Source organism: Chinchilla lanigera, unplaced genomic scaffold (assembly GCF_000276665.1).
Source record: "Chinchilla lanigera isolate Chin_1 unplaced genomic scaffold, ChiLan1.0 scaffold00057, whole genome shotgun sequence".
NCBI lineage: Eukaryota > Metazoa > Chordata > Mammalia > Rodentia > Chinchillidae > Chinchilla > Chinchilla lanigera.
In genome coordinates, this window is record NW_004955458.1 from 4,800,773 (window position 1) to 4,813,764 (window position 12,992).

General features: G+C 39.8%; 1 protein-coding gene across 3 annotated transcripts in view; it reads right to left on the reverse strand.

The window, feature by feature from the left end:
• Positions 1-1,831: 1,831 nt before the first annotated feature.
• Positions 1,832-12,992, reverse strand: part of Nemp1 (nuclear envelope integral membrane protein 1) — a 15,298-nt gene continuing 4,137 nt past the window's right edge. For 2 of the 3 annotated variants that reach the window (XM_005397340.2, XM_005397341.2), the window contains exons 2-9: positions 10,407-10,531; positions 8,893-9,112; positions 7,395-7,467; positions 5,753-5,846; positions 5,232-5,346; positions 4,266-4,491; positions 3,174-3,347; positions 1,832-2,493 (exon numbers count right to left, since the gene is read on the reverse strand). In XM_005397340.2, the coding sequence (XP_005397397.1) occupies positions 2,322-2,493; positions 3,174-3,347; positions 4,266-4,491; positions 5,232-5,346; positions 5,753-5,846; positions 7,395-7,467; positions 8,893-9,112; positions 10,407-10,531 (1,199 nt within the window). In that variant the 3' untranslated portion in view covers positions 1,832-2,321. The remainder of the gene's footprint in view (positions 2,494-3,173; positions 3,348-4,265; positions 4,492-5,231; positions 5,347-5,752; positions 5,847-7,394; positions 7,468-8,892; positions 9,113-10,406; positions 10,532-12,992) is intronic. The other variant, XM_005397342.2, reaches the window with a different exon arrangement.

Sequence of the window (12,992 nt, forward strand, 5' to 3'; positions counted from 1 at the left end):
TGTATTTCACAAAGAGTTGACTACACAGAAAAGGAGAACTCTTCCCAACTTCCCAATGGCTTCTCACTGAAATAAAGACATCAACCAGGAAATATCACTCGAGGCAAGCTACCACCTCCCTAAGAAGGTATTTGGGGGAAGGCACAATATCTCCAGATCCTGAGACCTTCTGTACAATTAAATTATTTATACTCAAATATCTTAGGTCTAAAATTTCTATAAATGCCAAAAAATATATTTCACAGGGTTTTTTACAGGGGAAGGTTGTATGCTGGGGTTTAAAGAAAAGGCCTTGTGCATGCCAGGCAAGTGTAATACCACTGAGCTACAACTCCAGTCCATCAGAGGTTTTAATAGTCCTTCGTAGGAGGATAACATTTCACCATGCGCATAATTCACAAAGGGATAGAGGCTTCCCAATAAAAGTTCCTTGTATTCTCCAACTGTAACCCACAGCATCTACCAAATACTGTTCCTTTTTCTCTTTTTACTGTCAATGTCTGCCAGTTGAGGTAGTTGTTACTCTAGAACAGCTGAAGGTTCTGGGGGAACACTGGTGGAAATCATCAGCCAGCCACCTGGACGGGAGTCTCAGAGCTGACATTTCAGAAGTCAGCAATGGAGCCCAAGATCTTTCAAAATTACATCCTAATGGCTGGTCTGAATGCGTTTTAACAGCTTTTTAAAAAATCCATCTTTCTGCTCCACGATCACGGTTAGTCTGCAAGGTTAATGCTGTACACTTGTCATAAATGTCCATCTTCCTAGCTAAAGGAATTATAGCTTTCCCAAAGTACGAGAGTGAAAAACCACAGAGAAAGAACCAAGCAAATGACAGATCCTTGGGAATTTGCTCCCTCATAAATGTTATGGCTGGCTTGTAAGAGTCCTTTACAAAGGCAAAAGAATATGAAACTAAGGCCACTATAATACAAGACAGCATGAATCTCTGGCCAGAAATGGAATTGCAAATAAGTGTGATAAATTCATAGAAAAATGTGTCTGATCCTGATGGCTAAGTGAGCTTCCAGAGGCCTGAGGATAACCTGGAGGTCTACTTTCCGGCAATGCAAATTATGGTAGCTACAAGATACAAACTGCCTATCAGGAAACTCCATAGATGTGTCAGGGTTTACAAATTAGCCAGATTTGGGAGGGTGCAGGTGGTAAGGAAGGCTGAAAGAATGAGTAGATGGTATACGAAGCAAGGCAGACAAGAGGGTATTTTCTTCCACCGTAACTCAAAGGTATGTGACCTAATGACAGAAAAAATAGGATAAACAAGAGCACTTCTCCTGGCTGGCAGAAGGGATGGGGGTAAGAAAGCAGACAAACTCGGAATTCAGTTTCACATCCCACAGGTGAGAGAAGACCTTTCCTAGAAGGAAAAAGGAGGAGTAAGGAAAGTGCAAATGTATTTTTAAGACAGAATTAAATGTGGAATATAATAAAAAGCCCAAGGGGCCTCACATACAGAAGAGCCTACAGGTACATTCCTCAAAGGAAATAGGACTCAGAATATCATATATGTGAGAATTAATTCAAAGTTCAACACAACAGCTCCTGGGGCTTTAATGGATAATTTACACTAATAACTATCTAAGGACCAAAAGGCCTTGTCACCCTGGAGCACCTCCTTGTTCTGGAACATGAGTTTTTTAAGTTTCTAAAAATACGTTTCTTTTAAAAAAACAAGACCGGCCAGGGGTGGTGGCTCAAGCCTGTAATCTCAGCACTCAGGAGGCTGAGGCAGGGGAATCACCATGAGTTTGAAGCCAGCCTGGGCTGTATCAGCAAGTTCAAAGCTAGTCTGCACCACATGGTAAGACCCTGTCTCAAAAAGAAAAAAAAAAAAAAAATATTCCCCAAAAACAGTTAAATAAAGGATTATTCTAAAGTCACAAAATAAAAGCTGAAGTGAAAGATTTGTGGGTTTCTCTGGGGCAGATGCAGCCTATGGTCTGAAAGCGTTACTGCAGTTCCACTTCTCACTCTGGAGTGCCGGCCATGGTGACAGAAGTCATGACTGAATCAACTTTCAAGAGGAGTAAAATGCCATGTGGGTAGTGGACATCCAGTTGCTTGGTAACAGAAAAACGGGCTGATAGCTTAACCCGTGGGAAGTGAAGTACCACAGCACTCTCTGCTTCACCCATTCTCCTCCCTCAGCGATCCCAGAGACCATCAAGGCCACTCCCAGAGGGAGGTCTACACAAGCCTCTCATTTCAGTGGGAGAATCTCTGCATTATCCCTCTGCCTTCCGGTTACAACATGGACCACCAAGGCACCAAGCCATCCTACAGGAAAGGAAGACTAGCCTCTACAGCAGGAGGTTGTTTTGTGCCGCAGTGGGGTAGACAGAATCTGAATCTTCCTCCTCAGAGGATACTTCCTCATCCAGGGCAATAATGCTCCCTAATCCATACTCCTGCTCATGGACAGAAACTTCATTTGGTGTGAGGTGGAAAGAGCCTTCCATAAAGTCAGCAAATCTGGAAAACAGAAGGTAACATTCATTAGCAATGTGTCTTCTACCCTTCCAACTGTCTTTCAAAATAAGAAAAAACTAAAATGCTTGATATGCTCACAGTGCTAATTTTATTGAGTCAAGCCAATCTTCTTGTCCCTACTTTGGCAGTTACACAGACTAAAGCCAGAAAATGGGGAAAAAAGAAAGGCTGGGATCATAGGCCAACATTTCCTGCAGCTCCATCTAGCTTAATAAGCACTAGCTTGCCCTTTTTAGTTATGAAAATGCTAAGGTTCCTTGAGTCATCATATTCCTGATAAGAGAAGATCAAGGGTATTACAGTTATTTGTGTTTATAGCCCTATAAACTTTATGCTGTCAGGATTCCAAATTGAATCTTCACATACTCATTTTACCAACTAAAAAGCAAAAAAGAAAATCCCACTCAGAGAGCAATGTACAACTTGCAGAGAAGGCTAACTTAATATGATGTTTCAATAAAAGCTAGAGCAGATAGTTCCTTGGGGAAGCAGGAATTGGGCAACTGCTTGATATATGCTATCCATGGCCTTCTCTTGACCACTCCTAGGGTGACAGTAAACCAGGGCCATAAATACAAGGTTATCTAGAAGTTTGGTCTCTGTTAGAACTCAAGGTCACGGTGACCCTGACTGATACTTGGTTTATCTGGCCAAAAGTTTACCTTTTTGGAAACTGGATCCGAGAAATGGTCTTCCAAGGAGAGCAGTCTGGACTGTTACAGAATGTTCGGAGCTCTTCTAAAGCCTTTCGGGTCTCTACCTCTCCTTGTATCCGATACTCTTCTTCTGTCAGAAGACGAGGGGGAGCAGGCTTTTCTCTTGCCTTACACATCTTTCTGTGCTCACCAAAATAACATCATGAATCATTAATCAGTAATCTATATCCATCCTCATCTCTAGCTCCACTCAGTGGACCAAGTACACAGCAGCCAGTCTGAATGCTACAGGGTTTTCACTCCCATCTTTATCCCACAGAAATCTTTAGTTACAAATGGATGCCTTGTAGTGAAGTAAAAGTAGTCAATATTGTGTGCTAATGTGAATAAAGTCACTTATTTTCCAATAAATGATAAATAAAATATTTATTTTCCAATAAATGGAAAAATGACAAGAAAACAGTCTTATAATACTGTAGTCCATTGACTTGGTTCCTCAAACTGAAGGTATTACTTTGACTACCTGCAACAGAACAACTATTAACAATCTCAGAATCCATGACCATTCCATACTCAATATGCAAAGTGATAACATGCTATGAATTACATCTTAAAAGAAGAGTAGGACTTCCAAAGCAATCTGAGAACTAGGATTAAATAATATTGAACCAGCCAGACATGGTGGCGCACGCCTGTAAGCCCAGCACTCAGCAGGGTGAGGCAGGAGGATCACTGTGATTTCGAGGCCAGCCTGGGTTACAAAGTGAGCTCAAAGCCAGCCTGAACTGCACAGCCAGACTCTCTCAAAATAAATAAATAAATAAATAATCTTGAACCAGCAAACCTGAGGCCTATGGTATAAAATATAATGTGCACCACCCAGTGGTAACAAAAACACATGACACTTTTATATAATGACTAGACTAAAAATTGTAAAAAGCCTACAGTATCTAAAAAAATTGGAAAGAAAAAAGGCAGAAGCATAACACTAATTTCCCATTAACAAAGAGGATCCCAGGGCCACACCTCTGCATCCGTTTGCTGTAAACTGCATCTCACATTGAACATATCAGCACAGATATATTGCCTTTCAGTCACCTGTAGGTGATGTACAGCCACTGAATAGGGTACTCCAGATTCTTAGTACACAGCGCAATGACGACAACGCCAAGGGCAATGCGTGGTATCTGGATGCCAGAATACATGAAACCCAAGCCCATCAGCTGCAAGGTCCAAGTCAGCAAGTTGATACTTCGTTCATTCTCCAAGGGCCCGTATTTGTAACACACTGCAAAACTCATGAATCCAACCGTGACGATGTAGCCTATGGAAGAGTTATCACAAGACATTCTTTTTACCTATGTCTAGCATAGATATAGATAAAGTAATAAATAATCTGTTTAGGGAATAGTAGTAAATCCTCTATATAGTATCTGTTGAACCAAGAAATTGGACAAGTTGTTTACTCAATTATTCATATTTTTCATCATTAGGAAAAATGTGTATATGTATGTACAAATATACACATGTATGAACACACATATATATTTCTAACCTTTCTGTTATCAGAAACTTATTTGATTCAAATAGAGCATTGTTGAATAATTCTGAAACAGTCTATTTTTAGAAATAGAGATTTCTAAATGTCTATTTTATGAAATAGAGATTCTTTGAGATCACTTCTCAAATAATATACCCAGGGTTTTTATTCTTATGATCAAAGAATCTTACTGTGCAGATAAGATTCACTACAATCTTTTACTTCTAAAGGTTCTCAAGTGTATTTAAAGTATGATTAACAGTCAATATATAGCTTTTCAGAAAGATGCTTATTATGTAAAGAGAAATTCTTTTATAAATACCAACAAATTAAAGTCTTCTCCTTAGTAGCAGCATTTTAATTTAAATAAAGTAATGGTGTTAGAAATAAATGGAAAACTGACTTTTACTAGTTAATCAAATATCATAAATTATTAACTCCTTGTAAGCAGGCAACATCTTTTCACGATCAAATTAAGACAGACTGTAATTTGCAAAATAGAAAACAAAACTGATAACACTTACTTAAAAGATACTGCCAGTAACACTTCCAGATCTCCTGTAAGTTCTTAAAAACCAGCTGAATAAGGTACAGAGAAAAGGACCAGCCTCCCACCAGGATGACATAAATGGGGCTTTTCTAAAACAGAGTAGAAGTGAAAGCAAAAAGTTACAAGATTTTCCATACAAAAAAGCAGCAAAATGGAATTATGATTTTTCTTAAAATTTAACCTATTCAAAATGCAAATCTTTAAAATGACATCCTTTTTATCTAAAAAGGTACAATTTGTAAGGAACACTGGAAAAATGAGATGCTAAACAACCTTAAAACCTGATTATGCAATTAGAAAAGTTTGACTTTAATCTCTGCTGAACACAGGACTTTAAAAAGTTTGTATGCAGTCAGGTTCCAGTTTCATCATGGAAAGTAGCTTTCAGAATCAATAAAACAGTAGGGCATTCACTCCTCAGCCATCAGTGCAAACTGTCAGTGTTCTAAGAATACCCAAGTTCATCTAACTGCATAAGAGGATCCTGCCACTTACCTTCGGCATAAACTTGGACAGTATAAAAATGATGATTAGGAGAGAAGCCACAATTCCCACACTCATCCCAGTGGAATAATAGAAAACCTGACTCCTGCAGACAGAAAATTTATTTTATGACTATAGGTATATACTTCATACACAGCTGAAACTAGGACAACTAACCTAGCCAAAGGATTTTTTAACCATTTTTATTAGTCCTCGTTTATAGTACGTGATTACATTCATCCATGGGGAGTTGGTATATGTAATGTACATATCTTAATTATTACTTCCCTTTCCCCTCCCCCTCCTTCATCTCGATTCCCTTCCCATTTGCAAAAGATCTATCTCTCTGTTCCACACTACTGTATCTATCTTGTATTTCGCTCAAGATTTTCTTAAAGGTACAAGTTAGGGCAGATACTTGCCAAAAACTTGAGTTCAGAGAACAGAACTGCAGAAACTAATGCAATGTAGTTGTTGCCAGATTATAAAAAGTGTATCAATTAGGTTCCCTCAAGTGGATCCCAAGCATAAACCCACTTCCATCCCTAATCTCTCTCCCAACCCAACTGTTTTTTGTTTTGTAGCTTTTTGTTTTGTTTGGCTTTTTAATTTTGAGACAGGATCTCACTAATCACTAAACTGCCTGGATTGGCCTCAAACTTGTAATCCTCTTGCCTCAGCCTCCCAGAGAAATGGGATTACAGGATGTACCCCATGCCAAGCTCCAACCCGAGTTTTAATAAGAATATTTCTTCTAAGGAACTGCTCAGCTTCTCCGAGAAGCAAGAATACTCCTCACGTAGAGAGTGGAGACTGAACTGAACTGCTTAACCAGAAGAATAGACTGATCTTTCATGAGTCTCTTACAGCAATTCCACTTCCATTCCAGGCTTTCCGCCCATGAGCCCTCCCCTACTGAGTTTCTCTCAGAACCTCCAGTACAAGAGCTTCCTCGAACCCCACCTCAAGTTCCAGTTGCTAACCGTTCATTCACTCAACTATGCCTTTTCCTTGCACAGCGCTAATCCTACCGTCACCCAATGTTTGCTTAGTTAGTGACATGTTTTCTTTATATTTGTACATGTCAGTTTCATCTATTTTCACTAAAAGGCTCCTAAAGGAAAGAAATGAACAGTGATGTTTATCTCCTTACATACCTGGCATTAACTATACTCCATCAGTCTCTGCAGTGACACATTACTTTTAACAGTACAAAGAGTGGTGATGGCCAACTGCACAGTACACTAGCTAAATCCAGTTAACCTTACGACGACTACCTAATAAGGGAAATTTCTTTTTTGGGCGGGTGTCTTTTTGAGACAGGGTCTCGCTACACAGTTCAGGCTGGCCTTGAGCTCACTCTGTAGCCCAGGCTGGTCGCAAACTCACAACGATCCTCCTGCCTCAGCCTCCAGAGTGCTGGGATTACAGATTTGCACCACCACGCCCAACTAAGGGAATTTATGAACAATATTATTCAAATTGGAAAAAAGAAAAACAAATTATAATACATATTAATGTATTTTTTAAAATATCCCAGCAGACAATATCCAAGCTGTAAAGGTCTAGGAGTGGGAATGGCAGTACCTATAGTCTTTATGATAAGGCACTATGCATGGGTATGGATATTGTACACACTAGCCATGGAACCTACCTGCTCAGCAAGTCTCCACAAAAAAACAGTATAAGTCCAAGGAAGAAAATGAGGAAGAGTTTGGGGTCAAATCCTGAAGTAAAGAAAGATTTTTGCTTAATAGGGGAAACAAACAGTTTAAGGCATTATAGAATAAAAAGCAATTTTGGCCTATTGGCTGGGTACACTAAAAAAAGCAAATTCAACCCAAAGCCTGGGCACCCTTCCAAAGAGAAAGTATAACTAGGTCTCTGACTAACCAGTACTTACCTGAAGATATTATTTTTATTTTGGCTACCTGTGTTCTAAGCTTCACTTTGGAACGAGCTACACAGTGCCATCAACAATTCATACAACTTGCCAGGCATGGTGGCCAACGCCTATAATCCCAGCACTTGGGAGGCTGAGGCAGGAGGATTGTTGCGAGTTCGAGACCAGCCTGGGCTACAAAGTGAGCTCAAGGCCAGCCTGAACTGCATAGGGAGACCGTCTCAAGAAGACAAAAAAAAAAATTCCTGCAACTGTCCACAAGGGGTCTCTACCACTCTGGCTTTCAAGCCAAGTCTCTCGCTGGCAGGGAATTCAGATTTGCCTAGAACTTTGGGTCAGGACCTCATGTTGTTTTCTGACTGCTTTTCTTGCCTAACAATACTACTTTCTTTCCTGTGCTACACTGCACAGCCCTACTGGAAAAGTCTACACACCAAACACATCTCACCCAGGACCAGTGAAGCCAAGCAAAGGCCTCTAGACTCTGGTATCTTTTACATTTGGAGTTCTGCTTAGGACAGGCCAACTGACAGGAGCACGAGGAGTCAGTAAATACAGAAAAAAACATAAAACACAGGCCAACCCTACACAACTATGGAACTGTAGGACAAATGGGAGGGCGTAGCCACAAGTCTACTACTCACGTATCTACGACTCCTAGGACCTGGGGAATAACCACGAAGAAACCAAGTCAGAGAGAATTCAACAGAAACTACACGCTCAGACACCCTCAGAGAAGGAAAAACTAGTTCCACTCAATCCAAACTTAAACTGCAGTCATCTTCAGCTTTACTGATGGCTCCACAAGTATTTTGTACTTGTGAATTACTAATATTCAATTTTAGCTTTCCTCGGTTTTTATTGTTTAGCCATTCATGTCTTGAAATGCAGGTCTTACACGGCAGGGCAGCTGCCTTTTGTTTAGAAGTGTTCGGAAGGCATGAACACAACTATCCGCTTACTCTGAGAATACTAGGTGTTATCAGCTTCAGGCCACAGGCGCTGCTAGGAGCGGGGCAGCCCTCACAACTCTAGGCGAGGAGTTGCTGGAATGGCAGGGGTGAAGTCTGATTTCTAGGCCTAGAGTCTGACGTGGGATGGAGTCACTATAAACTAGCACCATGGTGAACTCTGGGTTATAATCAGAACCGCTGTCCTGGGCTGACTTCTGTGTCTCACCAATTACACCCTCCAGAACTCAGTCCCTACTCACTATAGCATCCATCAGAAACACAGAGATGAGACTTACTCCGGGTCACAATGACACTGTACTTGGTGTCGTTCTCTATAATCTCAACTTTGAGGCAGGTTTTTGTGCTGTACAGACCCACGTTAACATAGGTGTCATTCAATTTCTCTTTTAAAAAGGAGGAAAAAAAGTTCCAGATACTAAACTGCTCTAGCTCCTTCAGTTTCTCCTCATTGTCCACCTGGGTGACTCGAACCAATCTGGAACTATTTACCCGGATCTGCAACACAAGTAAAATCAGAGTAAGAAAAATAAGTAGGAATTTAAACTGTTCACAAATGTAATTTTTAAAAAACCCTTAAAGTAAATAGCTGAATCAGTAAGGATGCCAGTATTCCACAAGGCTTCTCAGAAATATATATATGTTGTAGCTAAATCATAATTGGACAAATAATACTGCACATGGCACAGAGGCAGCTGTTAGTGTGTTCTTGTTAACATGATTTGAATCTATGATTAGGCCGGAACATAGGCAGGGAAAGACTCCCAAGCTGAAAGAGTTATCAATACAGCTATTTCTGAGAAACCATACAATGCAAGGGCCTAGACTATTAAGAAAATTGTCAGTCATAAATAGCCCCAGAAAACAACATGTTTCCCATAATGACAGGCTGGGAAGTTCAACCCATTGTCACAAACCACTGATTATAGGTAAATGTTGTTATAATGTATCCCAGACAGAATATGATTTTTATACCAGACAATAAAAAACAATAATTTAAAAAAATCATAAGCCCACTCTTAGGTTTTGATATGAACAACAAATACCCTTATCTGTAACCATACTTATAGGAGCAGTTACATTTCCAAAAGGGCTCATTTTGTTCAATCACAATTACAGCCACTCTTGCTTACCAGGTGACTTAACAATGTTATTAAATAAATGAGACAGATATCATTCTACCAAGGGGAAATTTCAGCTCGGGAGTTTATGAACTATCTCATGTAGAATCAAAACAGAATAAAAGCAGCAAAGTACTAGGCATGGTGACACACAACTTTAATCCCAGTATGCTGGGAGGTTGAGGGAAGGGTCACAAGTTTGAGCACAGCCCCTGGGCAATTTAGCAACTTAGCAAATATTAAAAGGACTAGAGGGCTAGGGATTTAGCTCAGTGGCATAGTGCCTGCCTGGCAAGTGTGAGGTCGTGAGTCCAATTCCCAGTACCAAAAAAATAAAAATAAATAAAAGGACTAGATATGCAGTTTATTCTGAAGGCCCTGGATTCAATCCTAATTACTACCAAAAGAAGGAGCAGTAGCAGCAGCAAAACAAGAGTTTATACCCTGATAGGCACACCACAACTTCCAGTCCAAAGAAGGCAAAAGGTCCTGAACAGAACTGTGAGTGTGCACACGTATGTGTATGTTTGACTGTGTCCATGCTACAAAAGGGAGACTGGAATGAGAAGGAAGCACTTTCTTCGGGAAAAGAAGGAAGATTACCTCAGGATCACAGTACTGTAAGGCTACACAAAGGAGCTGAGACATCCATGGGGCTTCCACATTATTACCTGTATCCGTGTCCATATATCATGCCACTTTGGGGTAAGAGAGTTTTCATAACAGAACTGCTTGCTGGCACACATATCATGAGCTTGGGATTCCTGAAGCATGATCACATTTACATCAGTTCCAGCTTTATACAAAGAAAAGAAACAAGAATTAAACATAACAGAGCAAGCTAATTAATAACTATAACTCATTTTATAAAAAGAATTAAACTGATCATTTTCTTAAACTTGGGGCTAAAGTACCAGCCAGACTGAAAAACAAGAGGGAAAAAAACTGCAACAAGAAAAGAAATAAGGCAGATTCTTTATTTCCATTAGGTTAATGGACACGTATGTGTGCTTTGGATTGAGCCCAGGGCCTTGAACACACTAAGCACACACTCGACCACAGAGCAACACCCCAACCCCAAGTTTATTCAAATATTATAATCATTAGCTGAGAGTACGGAAGAAGAGCTAGTACGAAGTGTTTATTAACACAGACAACATGCCGCTCCTTTAACTCTGCGAACAATGCTATGGCAGGCATCTTCATAATCCCTAATTTACAAATGAGGAGCTGATGTCTAGGCAGCATTATTTGCCCAAAGTTACACGGCTAGTAAACAGCCTCTGAAATTCACACCTAGGTTTAACTAGGAGCCGTAAGACAGCCTACCTCTCCCACATGCTCTTGTAACAGGACAAAGTAAGCTACAGTAACCCCATCTGTTGATTTTCACTCTCTCTTTCCTGAATAGTATGAACAGGACTGGCAGTGGGTTTTTAAAAACTGAAAAGCAATGCAGGATTAAAGTGTTTATCTGATTTGATAAAAATGTTACATGTCACATTTTTAAAATGTAAGAGTCAAATACTAAATGGAATAGTTTGCTGCCTATATACCTTAAAAACAGAGTTTACAAAGTTCTCAATGTATTCATTTGGTACTCTCAAAAATAGTGTGCAACTGATAGATTACCAGCCACTGTTTCACTAGTTTTTGGTCAAAATGAGGTTTGTTCTTAGTATCCAGTAACAGGAATCCTCAAATATGTTGGAGAAGGGTCAAAAGACAGAATAAAGGATGTAGGCCTGCTGACATTCCACACTAACACACAATGTTTATGCTTTCTTTAAAATAAATAACTAAAAATATTTAAAAAAAAAAAATCTCAGAAATAGTATACCTATATTGTATAAAAAAATGTATTTTGGTTCTCTTAAAACCCTTGTTAGCCAGGTATGGTGGCACACACTTATAATCCCAGCACTCAGGAGGTTGAGACAGGAGGACTGCCATGAGTTCAAGGCCAACCTGAGATACACTATGAGTTTAGAGCTCAGCCTGGACTACACAGTGAGACCTTGTCTCAAAAAAAAAAACTTGCTGCTGATTAATAAACTTCATTATTAAAATAAACTTGATTAATAAAAATATTAATTGGGGGAAAAGAATAGCATAGGCCAAAAATAAATAAATAAAGAATAGCATAGGCCATTCAAAGAAGTTAATGCCAGAGCACCGCTGTTTTTAAACTAACTTTAAAATTCTCCAAGCCAGGCATGGTGGCACACCCCTGTAACCCCAGCACTCAGGAGGCAGAGGCAAAAGGATCAGCATGAGTTCAAGTCCAGCCCAGGCTACGAAGTGGGTTCACGCCAGCCTACAAAGCAAGACCCTGTCTCAAAAAACCAAAAATTAAATTAAATTAAATTCTCCAATGCCATATTCCTTTAAAAAAAAAAAAAACCACTTTTCTCAGAAGCAGTATCAGAAATAACATCTTTTAATATCTGGGGTTTTCCCCCTTGAATTTCATACCATGCAAAGGAAGGAATTTTAAGCAAATAAACCTTTTCTACAGTTACCTAACACACAAGGTTACCTTAGAAACGCACTGAGAGGAAAATATGCCAACTGACCCTAAGAAAAATAACCTGCAGGAATGATCATGCCTTTAGCTGCATCTCGACTTTTTGGAGACACAGAACTAAAACAAATGACCACAAACACATACAAAATTGTCAAATGCTTTCTTTAGCTCCTTTTGCTTTCCACAGCAAAATGACCCATCACTTTTCTTCCTTTCCTCAAAGTGAGTTAGCCAGCATGTTAAAAAGCAGAATAAATTAAAACATTCAGAAAAGCCCCTCAGGTTAGTAACTATGGGCTGAGAGTATCAGGCAGTGACAGAGGGATTCCTAGCATGTGTGAGGCCTTGTGTTCCATTCCTAGCACTGCCAAAAAAAGCCATTAATAACTTCATATTTACTTGTAATCATTACAAACTTAGTCTTCACCTCCTTTTCAATCGATAATGCAGATCAAGTAGAAGGTGATGAAAGTGACTCAGGGTATGTAAGGACTGGAAGAGACCCTAAAAAGTCATGAAAAACAAACCCTTCTACTGCTTTTTTTTTTTTTTTGAATGATAGGGATCAAACCCAGGGCCTTGTGTGTGCTATACAAGAGCTTGACCACTGAGCTACACCTCTAACATCCCTAGCCACCTCTTCTAATTCTACACAGCCTCTTCTCATTTCTGTCAGGAGATAATCCAGCCGGGCGTGGTAGTGCACGCCTGTAATCCCAGCACTCGGGAG